The sequence below is a fragment of the Moschus berezovskii genome, chromosome 13, assembly GCF_049115385.1.
Source record: "Moschus berezovskii isolate FMDL1 chromosome 13, NW_MosBer_1.0, whole genome shotgun sequence".
In the NCBI taxonomy this organism is placed as follows: Eukaryota; Metazoa; Chordata; class Mammalia; order Artiodactyla; family Moschidae; genus Moschus; species Moschus berezovskii.
This window is the reverse complement of record NC_142472.1, coordinates 1,749,333-1,773,953: the sequence shown is the minus strand read 5'-3', so window position 1 is coordinate 1,773,953 and position 24,621 is coordinate 1,749,333. Positions and strand designations below refer to the sequence as shown.

At 50.5% G+C, this 24,621-nt stretch overlaps 1 protein-coding gene across 1 annotated transcript in view; it reads right to left on the bottom strand.

The window, feature by feature from the left end:
• ANKRD10 (ankyrin repeat domain 10) overlaps nt 1-10,705 on the bottom strand; it is a 30,960-nt gene extending 20,255 nt beyond the window's left edge. Inside the window, exons 1-3 of the mRNA XM_055426720.2 lie at nt 10,337-10,705; nt 6,918-7,070; nt 3,010-3,101 (exon numbers count right to left, since the gene is read on the bottom strand). Coding sequence (XP_055282695.1) covers nt 3,010-3,101; nt 6,918-7,070; nt 10,337-10,546 — 455 coding nt within the window. The 5' untranslated portion in view covers nt 10,547-10,705. The remainder of the gene's footprint in view (nt 1-3,009; nt 3,102-6,917; nt 7,071-10,336) is intronic.
• Between the last annotated feature and the right edge of the window lie 13,916 nt (nt 10,706-24,621).

Below are 24,621 nucleotides of genomic sequence, written 5' to 3'. Positions count from 1 at the left end.
ATCAACTTTTCCATGTTATGATTTGCCCTTCTTCCAATCAAACACCCTCTATGTGTAGCAAGCAGCATTCAAATCATGACTGCAAAGAACTGAACTGTCACATAAGCAAAGTTAAAGATGGTGACAGTTTAACTCCATGGAAACTCCATACTTGAGAAAAAAGTGAGTGAGAAGCATCTGTAGAGGTGTGGATCATTTAAAGCATACACACATTTAATCTGGCCACAGAACCGCCACAATCCTGTTGGTTCTGAGTTTTGGATATAAACTGTGGCAAGTACCAAGGACAATCATATAAGCAGAAACAAAACCTCACATGAAACAGAAAACTTGGCACCAAAACCCAAGATGTAAAATAAGAGAAGAAAAAGAAACTCCGTCAACATACTCACGTGTGGTGCTAGAAAGTGCGCCGTGGCGCACGGCAGCGGCAAGCGTTACCTTACGGACGCGGCCTACATTGACAAGTAGGTTATGTAACAAACCGTTCTAGCCACGGTCGCCTGGCCCGCGGGCCCTCACCATTATCTACCCCATGACCAAAAAAGCAGCAACTTCAGATTTTGGCCACTTTATGTAGCAGATATATAAAAAGCAAAGTAGGAGTTAATAACAAAATTATTAATTACCACCAAGTGTGATAAAACACTGACACAAGACAGCTCTTAATCTAGTCACAGATAAGGAAAAATTTCCACTGCTCCATCTACAGCATGTAATATTGAAATTAACACTCCAGTCCAAACTGGGGGAAAAATTAGTAACTTTAAGTAAGTTAATTTTGTGCCCCTTCATGCCCTTAAAACAAAAAGGCACTGGCTAGGACTGCACCTTACCATATGGGCAGCCTAACAGAAAACAAAAGACCTAAGTATCATAATTTGGGGGGGAAACAAACTATTATTTGTTGGTAGACTAAAAGTGTTAAACTAAATGTGCAGAACAGATATTAAAAAGAAATTTACAATTTGGCTTACTGGCAAAATTGACATTTTATCTATATGTTAAAACTGAATAACCACATATACAACAGCAATTAATCATGATCACTTGTGATCTATCTCCAGGCCAAAGACTTGTAATTTTAAAAATTGCTTTTGGCTAGGTGGCTCAGGCTATTTGTTCTAAAAAATATGTGAAAGTTCAGACAAGGGAAATCACCATGTGCAGGGTCTCGAGGGAGTGGCTTATACTGAGAAGGAAAAGCAAGCTGGCACTCAGGCCATGCTCAGTCACACTTGGTGGGAAAGAGACACTCGAGGGTCCTGTAACAAGGACAGAATTGTAAATAAAATGATCTCATTTAGAAAAGACACCTATTAAAAAAAGGACATAGCAAAATAAAGATACTTATTGCTTCAAAGGATTAAGCTATCCATCAAAGTGAATAAAACTAACATCTTAGTAATAAAATGCTCAGGCCCAATTATTGTTTAGAAAAATAAGTCATCGAGAAGATCAACTTCTGATTATTCATTATTTTAATAAATGACAATTAAGGAATTTAATCAATTATTTTATGACTCTGTATTTCATAATCAAAGCTTCTGTTATTAAAATTAAAGATCAGAGTTTTAAACCTAAAAACAGCAAAGAAAATGGCATCTATAACTTTGCTTTAAAGCAATGCATTGAGAATCATCTCAGTGCTTTTTAAAACTACGTTATATTCAATAGGGAGTCTTCAGTTGTTTTTACGTCACCTTAAGTTATAACCACATACGAGATCACAAGGCTTCCTGCAGTGTAACAGTTAATACACATCATAGTTACAACCCTAAACGGCTATATGAGTAAATGACCCAAGCCCACACCAATGTCCAGTCTTAACAATATAGTGCTTAACGAAACAGAAGCTAAGATACTAAGAGTCTAATGACAGCCCTTGGTATTAGACAGGCCTTACATTATTGTATATGGTTCTGCTGTCCAGGATCTATTTTCAATATTTATTATAATACAGAGTCAAAACAATGAAGTGGAAACCAAAGGGTTAAACTAAGTTAGTTTTGTGGGTTTTATTTTTCCCAAAGTCTAAATTTTCACATTTCCAATTAGAATAAAGTGATTTGTAATTAATTTTTATGAAATATTCAATACACTCAAGGTAAAACAAAAAAGCTAATATTATCACATTTATTCTGGTTATTACAGCTCTATAGCTTACACTCAACATTTAAGGGTGAAAACCGCATCCATTTTGTTAATGCTGTGAACTGCAGAAGAAAAATTTTTATAATAAATCTTTAAGAGAAAGTTAATACAAATGAATTTAATACTAAAATAAATGTATAATGCCATGTCTAACTAATGATTTGCATACACAATCACATTTTAAACTTAATACACTTAAATGCTAATATTGTTCTATGAAGCTATGAATAAGCCAGTTGATGTAAACTGGGCTAAGACAAGCATATTCTAAAATTATGACATCAGTATCAAAAACTCAGAATGAGTTTGAAGTCTTTATTGTATATAGTTCCATTTTACATGGAATTAAAAATCATTAAAAATCATAGTAGGTTTTAAAACATAAGAAGTTCTCACATCTAATAAAGGATAAGGAAATAAAAATTTAGAAAAGCTAATTATCTGCAAGATATTTTGAGCCAGAGAGCCCTGAAAAGATAGCGTAATCCAATTCAAGGCACTCATTTTGAAATTAAAACTTGGCAAAGTTTGAAGACTCACCCATAGTGACACAGCTAGGTGGTGGTAAAGTCAACAATGCCAGGCTCCAAACTTAACTGTTAACTGTCACCTCCACCCTAATACGCTCACTCGCTCTCATGCCAAGAATTCCAAGGCTGCTGTGATCAAGGCCCCTTCTGCTAGTGGTCTAACCCACACAACAACCTGCTTCCTACTGCCAACTGATCTAAACAGCAAAATGGTACTGCTGATGTTAAAAACAAAGCTCAGAACTTGTGCTTGCTCTAAACCTGTCTCTAAACACAGCACCCCTGACTACGTCTTTGGTTGGCACAAATAAATGAAGACGCTTACTCGACTTGAGCCCCGTTAGCCACCAGGGCACTAATGCAGTCCAGGCTCCCAGAGCGAGCCGCCTTGTGAATAGGAGTCTCGCCCTCACAGTCCTGAAACGACAAAAATGATACACAACAGTGAAAACATTCGGATCCACATTCTGGAGTCATTAATGAAGGCATGGACCATCTCAACCCTCCTAGAAACAGAATAAGGTGAGCCGAATTTGAAGCAGAACACAAAGTCGTGCAGATGAAAGAGAGCAGAAGCGCAGACCAAGGAAGGAGCACACTCTCCTGGATTCTCAGGGCGAGAACAAGACCATCGAGGGGCCCTGCAGCAGCGAAAGCATGCATACTGCAGGCGCAAGTTAGAAACAATTCTCACGGTGAAAGAAAGCGAAGTCGCTCAGGTGTGTCCGACTCTCTGCGACCCCATGGACTGTGGCCTACCAGGCTCCTCCGTCCATGGGATTTTCCAGGCAAGAGTAACTGCAGTGGGTTGCCATCGCCTTCTCCAGGGGATCTTCCCGACCCAGGGATCGAACCTGGGTCTCCCTCATTGTAGGCAGACGTTTTTACCGTCTGAGCCATCAGGGAGGTCATCACTGTGCAAATGCATATACAACCCAAAATCACGGTCGTCAGACAAAGCTAGTGATCCAGGTCTAACGTCCAACGTCTGACCTAGTCTACCCACGGCGCCATCTAAGTCCCCACAGGACAGCCTGAGGCCACACATCATCTCAGGCACATCCAGTGCCCCCACCGCCCCTATGTTTCATCCTGAGCGTGAATCAGGCCTACACTTTAGACAAGACTGCTGAGATAAAGGTCAGAAAAAATAGGGAGAGAACACGGACTCAGACACAGGCAGCTCCACATACAGTTTAGGTTGCTTGTGATGGGCAACTTCGTTCAAGGACCTTCAGAAAGGCTGCATTAGACCCCGACTGACCCGTCAGAAAACAACGCTGAAGGAGGCAGAGGAAGTGAGCGGCTCAGGGAAATGACTCTGAAGAATAACACGATCATTAAAGGAAAGAATCACTCTACACTGTATGAAAGGACCAAAAAAATCTGAAACACAATTTCATTCATAGACTCTGGGATAAAATAAAAGATCAAGAAAGACAGCAATCAAGAGAAGCTGCTTCTATTCATTAGAACAACCGACTTAGGACTTTCTGCCTCAGAAATGCCGACAGTCCTTGCATCAATCACACCCCATCACCAATGAATGTGAACTTGGTACAGGCAAGGGGACAGACACAAAGCAGGGCGGGGCAGCTGCGCACAGCACTCGGGGGTACGAACCCATGGGGGAAACTGAGGCGCAGGCGGAAGTAGAAAGAGCGGTACAGCATTTTATAAAAAAACACAATGTGAAAGACTCACCTGCTTACTGGAGGGAAAAGCATGTCTACTTAAGCTCAAAAGTGACATAGAATTCCCAACAGATTAGTCCCATTTTTGAAGAAAGAAACAGAAAATCATGAGGCTATACAGTAAACTACCTGGTAAAGTCAGATTTAAAACAACTACGAAAACCTACCCCTATTCTCTGAGAAGGGAAGGGAGGGGAGAGGAGGCACAGACTAAGGACACGCAGAAGGAGGTTAAAAATCACCTCCGTGTATTGCCAGGAAAAGCAGAACTAAGATTTAGCTGAAATTGTGCCAAATAACACAGCAACTAAAGAAAACAGAAAAGGACTTTAAAAACTATCTTTAGTATAAGAAAAAGGTTTTCTGTCTTATTCCAAGAAGATGGTGGGATAACAACAGAAGGCAGAGAAGAAAGCACAACTGCCCTGCTCCTGCCCCACGGGGAGGCCGGCTCAGCCGGGAGGCGCAGAGCGAGCGCTATTTAAAGAAAACTGCAACCAACGGGATGCGAGTCCAGAGCCATTTCACGGTTACTCACATCTCAAGTTCAGACCAGTCACATTTCAAAAATACCAAACAGCTTGTAATATGATTCTAGAACTATTGCTGGCAAACTCTGAGTCATAAAAGACAGAGGGAGACGTGCCAGAAATCCAAAGCAGACAAGTCACCTTTTATTCTAATTAAAAAAAAAAATCTTACTTCTAATCTAGTTATAAGAAACTAAAGGCAGTATCAAACACCAGCACCACCCTAGAAGGGGGACTAAAGAGATGACTTATGGACTACAAAAATAAACCGCTTAAAAACAAGCCCCACTTCCTCTTTGGGTAATCTCAGGGCACTGAGCCTTGAGGCAGCGCATCCAAGCTTCAGTAACCACTCACGCCAACCTTAGCAATGGCAGCGAGTCTCCATTAAACTCGAGGAAGATGAACTCAGAAAGGTTCGTAATTCACATGCCAAAAGATTAAGACTAGAACGTGAGTTAAAATTTATCACAACTTGGTTCCAAAAATGATATGCACACAAAGAATAAGAGAAACCTGGATGTCGTTTTGTACGTTTATGTGGGAAATGGGGAGAGACTGTCCACCTTGAGATAAGCCAACAGGAAGCCTACTGGGGCCCCGGGGTGCCGGTCACAGCAGTCCAGCCTGGCAGCCGGGACGCAGACGGGCCGAAGCTCCCCATGTGAGACCGCAGCCAGCCAAGGCCCCCCCAAGAGGGACGTCAGGACCCAAGCAATACCCCAGTCTGTGAGAGGTCTGGGGACATGGAGCCAGGGGGCTGCTTCAACACTAGAGGAGGGCTGCAAGGAGACTGGGGTCTGGGGACGTCTGCCCTGTGGGCAGGACCGAGGAGGGCTTCCACACGGCGCCGTCCAGAGCAGCTCAGGGAATGGGTGTCTGCGGAAAACACCCAGCTGCCATAAATCAGTACATGAAAAGGGGCTTCTGGGCTTAAGATATTTGAAACACAGCATTAGACGACTTCTTCGGAGCTCTCCAAATTAAATGTTATGCAACAACCTAATTAAAATCATCATGAAGAAGGTTCTACACTTAAAACTCCACACATATACTAAACAGTAATTACTGCTACTCACTCTCCGACCTCACTGATAAGAAAACTGAGTCAAAAGCAAGGAAACTGCTTGCCCCAGGCCAGAGCCAGGAGGCAGGGCGCACCCTTTCCACCAGGAGGAAGGCGGAGGAGAGTCCAGTAGCAGGAAGGGGGCCAGTGGGGACAGGCAACGCCTAGCACCACAACCACACACGGCTGCCCACGGGGGCTCCTGACTTCTCGGACAAAAGCAACAAAGCACAGGAGCAAGCGTGGGAGGGGGTGGCGTGGAGGGCAACAGGTGAGCGGACGGCAGGAAATGGGCCCAATGCCAGGCTCTCCTCGCAGCCCTTCCTCCCACCCGGGCTCACGAGGAGAACGAGCTGCCCTCACCCACACTCCCCGTCCTCACTAACCCCTGACTCAGACGACGGCAACGCCACTCGTCAATCTGGTGTCCAGGAGTCACTTTCTACTGGACACCCGACTACCTCCCTCCGTCTGGTCATCATCGCCACCCAGTACCTGGAGCAACACAACTCAGATGGTAAACCTGCCAAAGCCAACGCACCTGCCAAAGCTAACGCAACCAGATGATTGTAGATGACTTCACAGCCATTCTCCTGCTGAAACAGGTGTGTTCTCACAACCATCGGTGGGAATGAAGCTAAGGCAGCTGTGAGCAGGGGAGCCAGGAAACCTAGGCTCAAGACCAGACTCCTTCTGTCGCCAGCTCTGCCCTTGGGCAGCTCGCTGTGGATCACAGTAAGTCACAAAACAGGTGGAAGCACTCTGAACGTTGCTATGTGAAGGCCAATTATCCACAAATAGTTTAATAAACTTAAGTTCCAGTTAGCCCACAGGTGAAGATCTTACACTCTAATTAAGGCCTCAATTTAAAACTCAACACCACGTAATTACAGCTGGAAGAAGAAAACAAAAACCACCACGTCAGTCGCAGGCACTCCCTTACCTGTCTGTTAATGCTGGCTCCTGCTTGGATCAGCCAGAGGAGGCACTGCGGGTGTCCCCCAAAAGCGGCGACGTGGGCTGGGGTCTGCGCGTAACGGGTGGTGGAGACGTCCAGGGTGGCCCCCGCTCTCACCAACTGTATCAGGCACTCCAGCTTGGAGACGAGTAGGAGGGGATGAAAGAGGCACAAAGGTCAGTACACAGTAACACTGCTCGATTTAAATTCTACAGTGGAGCGGAGTGGGGCTTCGCTAAACTCTGTTCTGTTTAACAAAGTAAGTCATGCCTTCCCAATGTCACAAGATTTAAAAGCCTTATTTAAAAACACATTTTTCCTCTTCCTTGTGAAAAAGCTGGTACACAGGAACAGAAGTCAAAATGTTGGACACAATATAAATTTAAGTATTTTTCCTACAACTAACAAAACCAATGTAATGTTGTAAATCAACTATACTTCAATTTTTAAAAAAGCCCAAATCAGAAGAGACTAGATTGTTTATTCAAGGATTTTGATCAGAGCTAAGCTTTGCCACTTTCACGAACTACTCTGAACAATTCTGAACAGTTAAGAGTGATTGGTTGGATTTTCTGCATCCCGCACAGACCACACTCAGGCCCAGCTCCAGGTCTCAGGGAGGAGACGGTGCAGAGCAGGCGAGAGGCCGGCACTTCATCTTGTCATGGTCTGTATAGAACCCCTCCCCCCATCAAGGATAAAACTGGCCGAGAGCAGCACAGGTGAGCTCTGCCCAGGCAGGTGACTGACGGGCGGGAGTCACAACGAGACTCTGCAGCCAGGTGCCGGTATCACACGAGCCTCTGAGAGAGAACTATCACACTCAAGTATTCAGCAAGTGCCTACGCTGTGCCCAGCACTGTGAGGGAAGGCCCGCTGTCCTCAGAGACTCCCACTGTTCCACCCAGCGCGTCCTCAGATCAAGGACGATCGCCTGTTTATCCTCCCCTAACACCAAGCAGTCAGTGGGGAAAAAAAACTGCTCACTGCCAGCAATGCTCCTCCAGAGGACGGACCTCAGGCGGGAGCAAATGGCTACCCCTGGTCTCACCCCGAGCCTCTCATCCTCTTTCAGCAATTTCATCGTTTCCTTGCAAAGGACAGCGCACTGCCATCAACCATTTTGTGATGAACTCGCAGTTGCTGGTACAGATTTAAAATATGATTTGTCTTCAAGAAACCTGAATCAGTGAGTAAAGGCTGAAAAAGAGGTTCTATTTTGGTATATTTTTATATATTGCTTTTATTAATGTGCTGAATGAAAAATAAATGCCAATAATAGTGACAAGATGAAGTCTCAAATTCAACAAAAACGAAACAAGCATAACAATCGCTTGATATGCCACAGTGCTTAAACTTAGCATGAACTGAGAGGTCCCCGGACTTAAATTTGTTAACCGGGCGGTTTGATGAAGGAAACGAGGTTTGGAATTTTGGAAAGATAGTGTTCAATAAGACACCCTGTAAAAACAAGGTGTAATTAGTTTTTAAATGATGTCTGGTTTAGTCCTCTGGGACTGAACAAGCCTCATAAAACAGTTAGGTAATTTGTGCGTAGCTGGCACATTTCTAGGAACACAGACTGAGAGCTGAGAGTAGTTCACAACATGCTGAACGCTCAGCTGGCTCTTGCACAGGCCGAGAACAATGAAGGCTTGCGTGCATGCTCAGTTGCATCTGACTCTTTTGCAACGACATGGACTATAGCCCGCCAGGCTCCTCTGCCCATGGGATTTCCCAGGCAAGAATACTGGAATGGGCTGCCACTTTCTTCTCCAGGGAGTATTCGTGAGCCAGGGATGAAACTCACGTCTCCTGCATTGGCGGGAGCAGGGTGGGGTGGGTGGCTCTTTACCACTGAGCCACCTGTGACGACCTGAGAGTAGTTCACATCATGCTGAACGGTCGGCTGGCTCTTGCACAGGCAGAGAACAGTGAAGGCTTGTCTGTACACCTAAGGAGGGAAGCTGCGGGGTAGGGTGCGGGGAGACAGGGCTGAGAACCCTGGGTCAGGAGTCCCGGCCTAGCTTCTGCCCTAACAGCCTTTTCTCACGGCCCCTTCTGTATCTAAGACCCTATAGTGAGAGTCAAGACAACTGAAGGCACTAAAATAAAAGGCTCCAGTTACAAGTTTGGTCTCTGAGGGTCATCCACTACTTGGTGTCCAATGTTTCCTACTCATGTTCTGTAGAAGTAGAGACTTGGTGAATTCAGCTGGTTTCATTTTTATTAGAAAACACACATGCACTAAATTCACCACTTCCATCATCCTAGCCATCTTCCAGGTATGGCTATTTTTAATTCCTAGAGACAGGGGAAGTACCTGTGCCTTGGTAAATATTCTAAATAGACCTTTGTAAGGAGTCCTTAAGCATTTGACAGCATGTTTGGGATTGCCATGCTGTGTCCTTCTCAACCAGGGTAGGGAGGATCGGAATCAATTTTCTCAATAAAATCTGCCTTGCCTATTACAAGGGTGGTGGTGATACTGTTTAGTCCCTAAGTAGCGTCCAACACCTTGGGACCCGATGGACCATAGCCCGCCAGGCTCCCCCGTCCCTGGGATTCTCCAGCTAAGTTTAATGTAAAAATGAAGCAAGATGCGCTCAGCAGGGAGATGGCTCCCGGGCTGAGAGGCTGGGGAAATCCACATTCCAGGCTGGAGGGAGACGCGCCGGAAGGCGCTTTTCTTCTTGTTTATAACACTGGTCTCCCCGGGGCACGCGGGCTGTCGGGGGATCTCACGGCCCCGGACGACCAGCCTCCTCGTCCCGCCGTCGTGACGCCCTGTCCGTTCTCTGAAAGAAACCCGACTTCGTTTTCCTGGGGGCCGGGAAGCTGCTCCCCAAGAGTTCTCGCCGGGCTGGGAGCGCAGCCGGTACGCCTAAGTCGCTGCGGCCGCTTCCGAGAAGCCCGGCGGACGTCCGCGGGCCGCGCGCCGGCGCCCGATCCGCAGCGGCGCCCGACGCACAGGGCCGCGGACAGAGGGGCCCGCCACGCCCGAGCGGCCGCAGCGCCCGCCCCGCGGCCCCGGAGCCCTGCGCTCGGCCCCGCCCGGCCCCGGAGCTCCGCGCGCGGCCGCCGGCCACCGGGCCCGCCACGCCCGAGCGGAGGGCGGCTCCCGCGGCGGCGGCTGCCCGGCAGAGGCTGCGCGCGCCGGCGGGCGCGGCGCGGCCGGGGAAGGCCCCTCAGGCGGCCCGCGCCCCGGGCCTCGCCCCGCCGGCTGCGGGCGCACCTCGCGGCCGGGGCGGCAGCCCGCGCCCGAAACTCGCGCCGCGCCCGGGGCCCGCTTCCGCCCGCGCCCCGCGCTCGCCCGGCGGCCGCCCGCGCCCCGCGCCCCGGTTTCCGACCCCCGCCCGCCCGGCCCGCCGCGGAACATGGCGCCTTAAAGGGCCCGCGCCCACCTTGCCGAAGTGCGCGGCCCAGTGCACCGGCGTCCAGCCGTAGAAGGAGTCCTCGGCGGCCAGCTGGGCGCGCGGCGCCCGCGGCAGCAGCGAGCACAGCGCCGCCAGGTCCCCGTCGCGGCAGGCGCGGTGCAGCGGGAAGCGCAGCGACAGCAGCTCCTCGCTGGAGAAGCCCGCCTCCACACCCGCGCCCGCTCCCACCGCCGACATGGCCCGTCGCGGAAGAGCGCGCACCGGCGAGCAGAGACGACGCCTCAGGCAGGACCCGAGAGGCCGGCGCCGCCGTCCGCGCACAAAGGAGCCAGAGCAGCGCGGCCGCCGCGTCCCGCCTGCCGCCGAGCCGAGCGCTCACAGCGACGGGGCGGTGCGGGGGCGGGGCCTGCGGCGCGGGGCCTGGATCCCTACGGCAGGGCGGGGCCTGCGGCGCGGGGCGGGGCCAGGGTCCCTGCGGCCGGGCGGGGCCTGCGGCGCGGGGCGGGGCCAGGGTCCCTGCGGCCGGGCGGGGCCTGCGGCGCGGGGCGGGGTCTGGATCCCTGCGGCCGGGCGGGGCCTGCGGCGCGGGGCGGGGCCAGGACCCCTGGGGCCGGGCTGGGGGCGGGGTCGGGCGGGCCGGGGGCGGGGCTAGGCCCCTCCTGGACCCTGCGGGTGGGTGCATCTCTGGCTTGCGTCTCTTGTCCAGAGGCTGACGGTGTGTTGACCCCCTTAATGAAAACGTCCCGGAGCCGCAGGTTTGGGGTGCGGGCGCGGCCCCCTGAAGCTACGGCCGCGCGGCTCTAATTCCCGCAGGGAAGCAGGCGGGGCGTCCGTGGGGCCCCGAGAGTGGTCCTGCTTCTCAGGTGGGCTGCACGCTTCCCTGAACCCACGGCGAAAACGCTGAGAAACCCTGCAGCCCGCAGGGAAATACCAAATGCTCTCTCTGTGGTGGAGAGCACAGGTTTTTGAAGGTTTTGTTCTGATTATGAGTAATATGTGAAAATCATCAATCATTTCATTTTCAAGGAGTAACGTCTATTATGGAGGAGGGCGTGGCAACCCACCCCAGTATTCTTCCCTGGGAAATTCCAGGGACAGAGGAGCCTGGCGGGCTACAGTCCACGGAATCGCGAAGAGTCGGACACGGCTGAGCGACTGAGCGCAGCCTCTCTTAAGGTGCGTTCCTGCTCAGTCGTGTCTGCCTCTGCGACCCCACGGACTGTCGCCCACCAGGCTCCTCTGTCCATGGAACCTCCCAAGCAAGAATACTGCAGTGGATAGCCATGTCCTTCTCCAGGGGGTCTTCCCAAGCCAGGGATCGAACACAGGTCTCCTTCACTGCAGGCAGATTCTTTATCACTGAACCAGGGGATTGCAAGTAGTCCGACTGGATTGAGCCACTAAGCACACATACACATTTAAGGAGCTGTCCCGAAATAGGCCAAAAGGATGGCGGCTGCCTCAGACTTGCTGGACGGTGGCTGCGGGTGTGAGAAAGGTAGGGGCGGTCTTGGGGATCCTGCTAAGGCCACTTGTCCAGGTGTTTGGTCCCGGGTTTTGCCCAACTCTTACGATCAGTACTAATTACAGATTTCCTGTAGGGCTGCTGTTTCTAAAATGTCCTAGGAGGAGAAAAGTACATTCACATTCATAACTCAGACCCTTTGTTTTTATTTGACGCAGCAACTGTATATAAATGACAAGGGTCCTCTCCTTGACTGAGCTCTACTCAGGCTCCCCTAAATTTCAGCAAGGCCTCAGCTTTCGGACTTGTGTGTTCACTTCTGCGTTGTCCGACTTTAGTGAGAATCCTGCTAAGTTGGTTTGGCTAGACTTCCCCATCTCTGGTAACCATCTATATCTAACCAGATTCTTTATCCTCCCCCGAGTCCTGGTGACATCTGCTTTCCCTGGCCCGCCTTCAGCAAGAATCCTGTTAGGTCAGTTTAACCAGAATCCTGGACATATAGTTGACCTCTTAGTTATCCTCCTCTTAGCAATAATACCCGATCCACTGACACCCTCCCTGCTCCTTGGCCTGAGTCCCCACTTACCCTTGACATGTTCAGAGTTCAGTCCAATCCTTCTGGACAGCAGGAAAAAAACGAGGTCTCCCCAGTCCCATTGTGGTGATCCCTGCACCCATTTGAAGGCTCCCATTGAATTAAGTCTGCCTTTCTACGTTTTAACAAGTGTCTTTGAATGATGTCTTCTTTAACAGTTTGAAATAATGTTTTTCTTTCAGTTCAGTTCAGTCGCTCAGTCGTGTCCGACTCTTTGCGACCCCAGGAACCACAGCACACCAGGCCTTCCTGTCCATCACCAACTCCCACAGTTCACCCAAACCCATGTCCATCGAGTCAGTGATGCCATCCAACCATCTCATCCTCTGTCGTCCCCTTCTCCTCATACCCTCAATCTTTCCCAGCATCGGGGTCTTTTCAAATGAGTCAGATCATCTCATCAGGTGGCCAAAGTATTGGAGCTTCAGCTTCAACATCAGTCCTTCCAATGAACACCCAGGACTGATCTCCTTTAGGATGGACTGGTTGGATCTCCTTGAAGTCCAAGGGACTTTCAAGAGTCTTCTCCAACACCACAGTTCAAAAGCATCAATTCTTCTGTGCTCAGCTTTCTTTCCGAGAAGGCGATGGCACCCCACTCCAGTACTCTTGCCTGGAAAATCCCATGGATGGAGGAGCCTGATGGGCTGCAGTCCATGGGGTCGCTAAGAGTCAGACACGACTGAGCGACTTCACTTTCACTTTCATGCATTGGAGAAGGAAATGGCAACCCACTCTAGTGTTCTTGCCTGGAGAATCCCAGGGCCAGGGGAGCCTGGTGGGCTGCCATCTATGGGGTCGCTCAGAGTCGGACATGACTGAAGCGACTTAGCAGCAGCAGCAGCTTTCTTTATAGTCCAACTCTCACATTCATACATGAACACTGGAAAAATTGGGTTTTTGAAGATGTGGTGGAAAAGAGGAAGATTCAAGGCTCAGTATATGTATTAGAAACAAAGCCAAACCCAGCGCTGCCTTCTTTAGGACTGGCATTGTGTTTTCCTAAAAAGGATTGTGTGTGTGAGAAACTGCTCGCGTAGGCCGGGCTCGGAGGAAGAGAGTTCCTGTGAGAGGTGCACAGGGGTCCACGGCCTTGGTGGACAGCGGCGAGCCTCTTCTGGGCACTGTGGTCACCCTGGGAACTGGACCCAGTGGACGGGCATCATGGGAGACAAGGCTGGAGGGGAGGTGGGCAGCACTGCCCGCCACACGCAGGGCCTCTGTGGTTCCTGAGAGTGTCAGTCCTCGAGGGCTCTGCTGTGGTGAGTAAGGGAGGGCTGGGGCCTAGATGGGGGGCCCAGAGGGGGTGTGGCTGGCTCGGGAGGGGGCAGGAGGCGGCGGGAGGGCCCACTGAGGTGGCACCCTCGCCGAGGCCTGAGAGCGGGACCAGAGCCCATACTGTTCTGTTCTCCCTGCGGCCGCTTCTCCCTGCCCCTCTGCCTCCCGCCACGCTGCCAGGCCCGTCTCTGCCTGTGAAGACGGCAAGTCTGCGTGAACTTGGCCTTGACAGTCTCGAGCCCCCCGGGCTGCTGTCAGAACTGCTGCATCTATCTGCCTGGCTCAGACGGCAGAGCTGTGTTTCCTGCAGCTCTGGGCGTCCGGGTTCGGGTGCCAGCACTGTGGGATCCGGGGAGGCAGGCCTCTTCCCCGGTTCAGAGGTCTTGTCCTTACACTGTGGATGGGTGCCCTGTTCCTATAAGCCCTCAGTACAGACTCGCTGAGTTTGGCAAGTGCCACTCACAGTGACAGCCTGCTCTGTGCTGTGCTTTGGGGCGCTAAGAGCAAGGGGCCGCCCTGCACTGGGGATGAAGGGGTCAGGGAAGGGCAGTGTCCAGGAGGGGCTGTCTCCCAAGGGCTGGTGGTCCTGAGAGCCGGCCGAGCTCCAGGAAGTGCAGGCTGAGACTCAGATCTGATGGATGGCCCCTCCTTTTCAGAAACGGAGCCTTGCCCCGGGCCAGGGATCTCTGCTATAAACAGCGCGAAGGCTCTGAAATCTTACCAATTGTCCTGTTTCCCTTAAATCTTTTTAGAAAAGTGATTAACACAGGTCCCCCTGCAGTGAAATAGAAACAGAAGGTCTGTGCTCCCCTAGAAGCAGAACGTGAAAGTAGAACCACGGGGAATGGAACGGGAAGGTTTACCGAAGAAAAGGGGAACAGCAGGCTGGCGGGCCGGCGCCCAGAGATGGGCGGCTGGGTCAGTCTGCTGGGGGCAGGGCCCCGCTCGCTGCTGAAAGGGACCACAGGCCCCTCCCAACTCCTTGACCTTTAACTTGCCAATGGCACAGTCTGTTCAAACGTTTCAGCCAATTCCTTCATTTCCCAGAGCTCTCACGGGAGAGAAGCGCCCCAGTGAGCCACAGCTATTATTAAATGTGTTGGCCGTCCCCGGGGTGGGGTGGGGGGTAGCTGGCTGAGTGGCCCGGAAGTCCCCGGGAGGCCACCCTGTGGGCAGAGCCCTTGGACAGAGGCTGCTGACAGCTGCGGGCTAGACCAGCCACGGGCACCTGGTGTCTGTCGTATCATCCTCGCCCATCCTGACACGCCCACCCCTGAATGTGTTCTCTAAGAATGTTCCAGAAACAAGAGCATGCAGCCAGCCTGGGAGTCTCTGTTACCAAGGAGAGTGGGATCCTAGCCCCCTGATGAAATAACTGGAGGGAGGCTGTCACAGTAAAAGCACCCTTGCCCTGGAGGTGAGGTGGGAGAGAAAAGCTCCTGTCTCTTGATCCCCAGGTGTCTCTACCTGGGAGGCTAACGCGTGGATTCCACTGTTGTCCCATTCTGCTGGAGCCCTGCACCCCTTCCTGCCCACGTTGGGGAGGCAGCCGGAGACAGGCAGGGTGGGCCGAGAAGCGGCGGCCCAGGGCGCGGTGGCCAGCCCTCCAGCCCTGCCCCGACTCCCCCAACTCAGGTTGAAGAAATCTCCCTGGGCTTCCCTGGTGGCTCAAATAGTAAAGAATCTGCAATGCAGGAGACCTGGGTTTGATCCCTGGGTTGGGGAGATTCCCCTGGAGAAGGAAATGCCGACCCACTCCAGTATTCTTGCCCGGAGAATTCCATAGACATTAGAGCCTGGTGGGCGACCGTCCACGGAAGTGACTGAGCAGCTAACACTTCACACTTGGTTGCAGGAGTGTTTCTCAGCCTGTTGGCATAATCTCATTCATTAAAGAAGATCGACGTTATTACGCTGGTTCAGCAGAAGGGTCCCGCTCAGGGTCGGAGAGGTTGTGGGTGTGGAGAGGTTTAGATGGAAGCTCTAGGTTACTTACTGTCCTCCAAAGCCTCTTTATTATCCACCCCCACCCCCAACACCCTGGCCACCAACGGTTCATAAAAGCTTCAGTCACGAATGTCCCTGGCACGAGCTGCTGCTGTTAGGTGTGTCGTTTCTCTTGAAGACTGAGTCACGGTGACAAGGCACCCAGGGCCCTGTTGTCAGACGTGGGCGCCGCTGAGAATGTGTCCCCTTGCAGCCTGCCTGGCTCCCGGACCACCAGCCCTTGGGAGACGGCCCCTCCTGGACGCTGCCCCTCCCTGACCGCTTCACACCTGGTACAGGGTGGCCCCTTCCTCTTCGTGCCCCGAAGCACAGCACACGGCAGGCTGTCACTGCGAGTGGCACTTGCCAAAGGTTCTCAGACACTGCTGAGGGCTCGCTCCTCTCCCAAGAAGGGTCGGGGACCAGGAGCTTTCGTCACCGTCGCTCATTTGACCCTGCCTGCCTCCATGGGCCAGGGGCGAGAGGAGGGTAGGTCAGAGAGTTATGCCACACGCAGAATCTAGTCCGTGTGGACTAGAAATATGGAAGCAAAAGTGAAAATGGTTCACAAGGAGACAGCAGACCATCTTTATGGCGTTAGAGAAGTGAAAAATTTCTTAACAAGACTCACAAGTTCAGTTCAGTTCAGTCGCTCAGTCGTGTCCGACTCTTTGCGACCCCATGAATCACAGCACGCCAGGCCTCCCTGTCCATCACCAACTCCGGGAGTTCACTCAAACTCATGTCCATCAAGTCGGTGATGCCATCCAGCCAACTCATTCTCTGTCGTCCCCTTCTCCTCCATCCCCAATCCCTCCCAACATCAGAGTCTTTTCCAGTGAGTCAACTCGTCACACGAGGTGGCCAAAGTATTGGAGTTTCAGCTTTAGCATCAGTCCTTCCAATGAACACCCAGGATTGATCTCCTCTAGAATGGACTGGTTGGTTCTCCTTGCAGTCCAAGGGACTCTCAAGAGTCTTCTCCAGCACCACAGTTCAAAAGCATCAATTCTTCGGCACTCAGCTTTCTTCACAGTCCAACACTCACATCCATACATGACCACGGGAAAAACCATAGCCTTGACTAGACGGACCTTGGTTGGCAAAGTAATGTCTCTGCTTTTTAATATGCTATCTAGGTTGGTCATAACTTTCCTTCCAAGGAGTAAGCGTCTTTTAATTTCATGGCTGCAATCACCATCTGCAGTGATTTTGGAGCCCAAAAAAATAAAGTCTGACACTGTTTCCACTGTTTCCCCATCTATTTCCCATGAAGTGATGGGACCAGATGCCATGATCTTCGTTTTCTGAATGTTGAGCTTCAAGCCAACCTTTTCACTCTCCTCTTTCACTTTCATCTCAAGAGGCTTTTGAGTTCCTCTTCACTTTCTGCCATAAGGGTGGTGTCATCTGCATATCTGAGGTTATTGATATTTCTCAGCAATCTTGATTCCAGCTGGTGCTTCTTCCAGCCCAGCATTCCTCATGATGTACTCTGCATATAAGTTAAATAAGCAAGGTGACAATATACAACCTTGACATACTCCTTTTCCTATTTGGAACCAGTCTGTTGTTCCATGTACAGTTCTGACTGTTGCTTCCTGACCTGCATACAGGTTTCTCAAGCGGCAGGTCAGGTGGTCTGGTATTCCCATCTCTTTCAGAATGTTCCACAGTTTATTGTGATCCACACAGTCAAAGGCTTTGGCATAGTCAATGAAGCAGAAGTAGATGTTTTTCTGGAACTCTCTTGCTTTCTCCATGATCCAGCGGATGTTGGCAATTTGATCTCTGGTGCCTCTGCCTTTTCTAAAACCTGCTTGAACATCTGGGAGTTCACAGTTCACATATTGCTGAAGCCTGGCGTGGAGAATTTTGAGCATGACTTTACTAGCGTGTGAGATGAGACTCACAAAGCAACTCACAAAAACAGGACACACATGACTATATTATAATGGTAACTTCATTTTGACAAAAGTCACCAGAAGCAAAGTGAAAGGTAAGCAGCAGGCAGAAGGGAAGCGTTTCCGACAAAGCCCTGGGGTCCGACACACAGAGTCCACAGAGAAAGACAGCAACAAAAGGAAGAGGCGGAGGGCGTGAACGTGCAGCTTGCTGACGGAAGTGTGGACCCCTGATAAGCAAGGGGCCAGCGTTTCTCCAGCCCTGCTCCCTGCACCAACACGGTCCACAGGGGAGCAGGCTCAGTGTCGCCGGCCGGGATGCTCTGCCCCGGAACAGCAGCACTGCACCACGTGTGCCTTCTCAGCGGCTGCGAACCTGGTCTGACGTCAGAAAAGCCTCGTGGTCCCTCCTCCGCGCGTGCCAGCTGGGTGTTAGCCCCCGGCATGCCTCCCCGCCTCTCACGCCTGTAGCAGCTCAAGCTCAGTACAGACCTTCTTGTTGCCAAGCCTGTGACCAACCCTCTGTCCTGATCTTCCTCCACAGACGCTCGGCGGGTTGACCCTGGTATCCTGGCTTCAGGGGCTCCCCAGCTCTCCTGTCGCACCTCCAGACGTTCAAGGGTCCCAGGTCTGGGTCCCGGGTCATCGGCTCCTCTCCCCGCTCTCTTCCCGGGCGCTGTCACCGCACGCTGTGCCCAGGCGCACTAGTCGCTCAGTCACATCCAACTCTTTGCCACCCTGTGGACTGCAGCCCGCCAGGCTCCTCCGTGCAGGGGATTCTCTAGGCAAGCATACAGAAGTGAGGTGCCATTCCCTCCTCCAGGGGATCTTCCTGGCCCAGGGATTGAACCGGGGTCTCCTGCATCGCAGGCAGTTTCTTTACCACTGAGCCACCAGGGAAGAGGTTTTGATGGTTCCTAAATTCACCTCTCCAACCCTGACCTCTGCTGGGGTTTAATCCAGTCTCCAGCTGCATTCAGCAGTCTGCCAGGCATCTCTACTTCGCCCCAGCTGAGATGCCTGGGTGGCCCCACACATGCTACCCCTACTCACCGCGCCCCCCACCCCCCACCCCCGCTTGGGTTCTCTGTCTCTTTTCTCAGAGGACCCCCATGCCTGTGCCTTGGCTCACACCCGGCACTGGGGTCAGCACTTTCCCTTCCTGCTCGCTTCCCCACACAGGTCCTGGTGGCCTTGCCCCCAGCGGCGCCTCCAGAGGCCCACTTCCTTCCTCTGCCTGCCCCCCCACCCCTGCTGCCTCTTTATCTATAATCTCTCACTTAAACCAGCCTGATGGCTTCTTCACTTTTCCTGTCCTGCAGCCACAGGATCTTCTCATTGTGCAAATCTAACAGAACTGCTGGCCAGTACCTGTTCAATGAACCTAAGATCCAATATCACTGTGGATGCTGATTGTAGCCATGAAATTAAAAGATGCTTACTCCTTGGAAGGAAAGTTATGACCAACCTAGACAACATATTAAAAAGCAGAGACATTACTTTGTCAACAAAGGTCCATCTAGTCAAGGCTATGATTTTTCCAGTGGTCATGTATGGATGTGAGAGTTGGACTATAAAGAAAGCTGAGTGCCAAAGAATTTATGCTTTTGAACTGTGGTGTTGGAGAAGACTCTTGAGAGTCCAAGGGACTGCAAGGAGATCCAACCAGTCCATCCTAAAGGAGATCAGTCCTGGGTGTTCATTGGAAGGACTGATGTTGAAGCTGAAGCTCCAATACTTTGGCCACCTGATGAGATGATCTGACTCATTTGAAAAGACCCTGATGCTGGGAAAGATTGAGGGCAGGAGGAGAAGGGGAGGACAGAGGATGAGATGGTTGGATGGCATCACTGACTCAATGGACATGGGTTTGGGTGAACTCTGGGAGTTGGTGATGGACAGGGAGGCCTGGCATGCTGCAGTTCATGGGTTTGCAAAGAGTCGGACATGACTGAGCGACTGAACTGAACTGAACACCTTAAACTTGATTCCGTGATTGGAAAAAATGTTAAATATTTTTAAACAACCTAAAACAACTTGGACATGAGTGGCTTCTCTTTTGACAGTAAGTATTCTGAAATGATCCCCTGGAGAAGGAAATGGCAACCCACTCTAGTATTCTTGCCTGCAGAATCCCATGGATGGAGGAGCCTGGTAGGCTACAATCCATGGGGTCGCAAAGAGTGGGACATGACTGAGCGACTTACATTCTTCTCTTTTCTTTCTTATTTTGATGTCTAAATACACACCGGTTATTCCCAAGGGAAACTGAATGTTCCAACTGAGACGTGCTGTAGGGTAAAGTGCATGCTGTAGAGACTTAGTAAGAGCAGGAGAGTATGAAATACCTTCCCAGTAATTTTCAGCATTGAGTATATGTCAAATTTATAATATTTTGGATGTGCTGTGCTGGGCTGTGCTGAGTTGCTCAGTTGTGTCCGACTCCTTGTGACCCCATGAATTGTAGCCTGACAGTCTTCTCTGTCTGCGGGGATTCTCCAGGCAAGAGTACTGGAGTGAGTTATCATGCTCTTCTCCAGGGGATCTTCCCAACCCAGGGATCAAACCCAGGTGTCCTGCGTTGTTGGTGGAAATAGTTTGGTTACATTGGGTTAAATAGAAAACATTATTCAAGTTGGTTTCACACTTTATTTTTATTCATTTTTAGTGTGGCTAGTGGAAAATTTTAAATTACATATGTGTACCCTGTATTTTGTGTCTGTTGGTCAGCTCTGCCAAGCTTTCATCTAACAGTAAGTCAGCATGACTAGTTGAGGTTTTTTCCTACTGAGGGAAGTCTAGCGAACTTCTGATTGAGTACTAGGCTTGACGGAAGGCCTGTTTTCTTTGGAAAACTGTGTGTTCAGAGCTTTTGTCCGTTTTTGTCAGGTGACTCGTCTTTCTATTACTGAGTTGTAATAAGTCTTTTATTTACTTTTGATCTTTGTTTTGTATGGAGCATGGCTGATTAGCGATGCCGTGTCCATTTCAGGTGTGCAGCCACTGATTCCGTTACACGTACACATGTACCTGTTCTGTTCACAATTATTTTCCCACGGGGGTTATTACAGAATTTTGAGCAGAATTCTTGTGCCGTAAGTCAGTTTTTGTTGGTCATCTGTTTTAAGTATGGTACTGTACATATGTCAATCCCAATCTCCCAATTTATCCCTCCCCACAAACATATATAAAAAGCAGCATGCCAAAAAGCAGAGACATCACTTTGCTAACAAAGGTCCATCTAGTCAAGGCTATGGTTTTTCCCGTGGTCATGTATGGATGTGAGAGTTGGACTGTGAAGAAAGCTGATCGCCGAAGAATTGATGCTTTCGAACTGTGGTGTTGGAGAAGACTCTTGAGAGTCCCTTGGACTGCAAGGAGATCCAACCAGTCCATTCTAAAGGAGATCAATCCTGGGTGTTCATTGGAAGGACTGATGCTGAAGCTGAAACTCCAGTACTTTGGCCACCTCATGTGAAGAGTTGACTCACTGGAAAAGACTCTGATGCTGGGAGGGATTGGGGGCGGGAGGAAAAGGGATGAGATGGATGGATGGCAGCACTGACTCGATGGACATGAGTTTGAATATGCTGTGGGAGTTGGTGATGGACAGGGAGGCCTGGCGGGCTGTGGTCACGGGGTCGCGGAGAGCCGGACACGACTGAGCGACTGAGCAAGCAACAAGTAGGCCTTTTTATGTTTTAGACACGAGCTTCTTCTCAGACACACGGTCACAGCAACTTCTCTTGTTCTGCGGACCCTCTTTTCAGTTTCTTCACAGTGGCTGTACACGTTAAGGTATTCTTTTTTTTTTTTTTATTGTGTTAGAAAAACCACAGCATTGAATTTACCATCTTAACGCTTTTTAAGTGTACGACTCTGTAGTGTTGAGTGTATTTACGCTGTTGGACAGCAGATCTCCAGGGAACGGGAGATCAACTCTGTGGTGGGGACCCAGTGTGTTATCTCAGCTCTTGTAGATGTTGTTACTTAGACTGGGGACAGTTTTGTGTGGTCAAAATATTAAATCATGGCACTTGCAGGATCCTAAAACTGCTGTACTGAGAGATGGTATAAGGTTCGGGATTGATGCTGAAGCTGAAGCTCCAACACTTTGGCCACTGGATGCAAAAAGCAGACTCATTGGAAAAGACCCTGATGCTGGGAAAGACTGAGTGCAAGAGAAACGGGTGGCCGAGGATGAGATGGTTGGATGGCATCACCGACTCGATGGACATGGGTTTGAGCAAACTTTGGGAGACAGTGAAGGACAGGGAAGCCTGGTGTGCTGCCGTCCATGGGTCACAGAAAGCCGAACATGACTTAGCGACTGAACAGCAAAGACAGCATAAGGTTCCGAGGCGGATCAGGGGAACGTCGGGGTCAAACTTCGGTTTGATCTGCAGAAGGTCATGAAAGGGGCTTTGCAGTATCTTGCCTACCTGGGGGCAGCAGTGCTAAGCATACTGACTACATCAATAACGTCCTGATGGGCAAACAGTGATGGGCGTGATTTCATATCATTTAGTGAGAAGACCCTGGCCTCTAACAGGTTTCCCCTCAAGAAGAGGTCTGGACACGTACGGAGGAAAGACCGTGGGAGGACACAGGGCGAGGACGGCTGTCTGCAGGTCAGAAAGCGGCCTCAGAAGGAAGCAGCGCTGCCCCTGCTCTTGGACTTCCAGACGCCAGGCTGGAACACAGTACACTGCTGCTGTTTAAGCCACCCCGTCATCTGATGCTGTGACGGCAGTCCAAGCAACCTAATACAGGAGTCAAGCAGGAAACAAAAGCAGAGGTAATGACTGTGAAATGTCCATTTATTTTCAGGGGGCTGCAGAATGGGCCGTGGAAACGAGAGAGGCCGGAAATCAGAGCTCTTTGCTTCCTGCGCGGCCACCGACTTACTTGGTGACCAGCGAGTCAGCTTCCTCGTCTGGGAACTCAGGGTTGGATTAAGACCCTGTTCTCTGACTTTAGTCCCCCAGTGCTCCATTTTACAATCATCTTGATGATATCTGGAAAAGAGAGGATAGGGGTCTTGTCTGTCTGAGAAGAGCGCACGGCCAGCAAATCTGACTTCAGTCCCCCAGTGCTCCCTTTTACAATCATCTTGATGATATCTGGAAAAGAGAGGGTAGGGTCTTGTCTGTCTGAGAAGAGCGCACGGCCAGCAAATCACACATAAGATGGTTTCGTTTGATTCTGTCTCTATTGTTGCTCAGTTGCTAAGTCGTGTCCGGCTCTGCGACCCCACGGACGGCAGCACGCCAGGCCTCCCTGTCCTTTGCCATCTCCCGGAGTCTGCTCAAACTCACGTCCATGGAGTCGGTGATGCCATCCAAGCACCCCACCCTCTGTCATCCCCTTCTCCTCCTGCCCTCAATCTTTCCCAGCATCAGGGTCTTTTCCAGTGAGTGACCAAAGTATGGAGCCTCAGCTTTAGCATCAGTTCTTCCAAAGAATATTCAGGGCTGATTTCCCTTAGGACTGACTGGTTTGATCTCGTCACTGTTCATGGGATTCTCAAGATTCTTCTTCAGCACCACAGTTAGAAAACATCAATGATCCTGTCTCCAGCTGCCTTTGAAAGTGGTGTTTTAGAACCAACATCAATCTGCTGCCAAGTCTGCACCTTGGAGCAGAAGTTCTCTCTCCATGACTGTTTTTAAGACAAGATTCATGAACTTTTTCCAAACCTGCCTTTCTGGAGAAATGGGGCAATCTCACTTTCTAGCCTGCTCACCTCAGTGTGCTGATCTTGCCCACAACCAAAATCAATTTGGACAAGAAACCACTGAAGACATATTGACAGTTGCTGAGAAAAAAATTTCACCATCTCCCAGAAAATACTGGTGGGCCAAGACCTCTGCAGCTAAAGCACTGACGGTGACCAGACTTACTGTCTCGAGGGCGGGCCGGCTCCTGGAGCGTGTTCGGCCTCTGTGCCACAGTCACCTTCATTCTGATAAAGCAGAGTTCCAGTGCAGGGAAAATTATGTGGAGTTGGGTCATTCCTGGAGACCTGAACGCTTTCCTCTCTGTAGGGATCTTGGTTTCACTCAGGGATCAGATTCAAAACAGTTAGGCACCCTTCGGGTTGGACGTGGCTATGAACCGGCTGGCCATGGGGAGGTGTGATGTCAGCACCGCCCTCCATGACGGTCAAGCCACACGGCTCCCTGGAATGTGGTTTCATCTTCACAGAAACCCAGAGTGCGTTTTCTGATCCTTCACAAGGCCATGAAGTGTACTCTGCCTGTGTGCACACATTGCACACCTGGCTGTGCCCCTTGCATGATGCTGGGCAGGAGCCGGGTGTGGAAGGACTGGTTGTCAGGGCTTCATAGGTTCTGGCCTTCATGGACAGATGTGAATGTTAATTTCATGTGCCAGCTTGACTGGGCCATGGGGTGCCCAGATACTTGGTCAAACATTATTCTGGTGTTTCTAGGAGGTTGTTTCTGGATGAAGTTCACATTTAGATCAGTGGATTGAGTCAAGCAGATTGCCCCCTCCCTGATGTGGGAGGGCCTGGTCTGGGCAGCTGAAGGCCCAAATAGAACAGAAATCTAACCATTCCCAGAGAAAGAAGGAACTCCTCCCGCCAGATGGCCTTCCAACCGATACACCAGCCTTTTCCTGCCTTTGGACTTGAACTCAAACTTGGGCTCTTCCTGGGTCTCCAGGCTGTCAGGCTTCAGACTCAGACTGAAACCACACCGCTGTCTCTCCTGGGTGCAGCTCTCAGGACTTGTCAGACTCCACGATCACGTGATCTAAAGCCTCATGATTATTTCATGATCTTTCTACTTTTACTCCCATCTTCTAGGTTCTGCTCCTCTGAGGGAAACTGATGGTGGCACAGTCTCTGAGGTTACGTTTTTTTCAAAGCTCCACCTGGTAGGCAACAGAAGCTTTGGACATTCCTATTTTTCAGGCTTAATTAGATTTTCATTTCTTTTTTTGTTTAAGGAAAAAAAAATCACATTGCCTCTAACTTAATATTTAAATAGGTTCATTTTATTTGGCAGTCCTTAAGTAAAACGGTTCTTCTTTGTACAGAATGGTTAGTAACTCT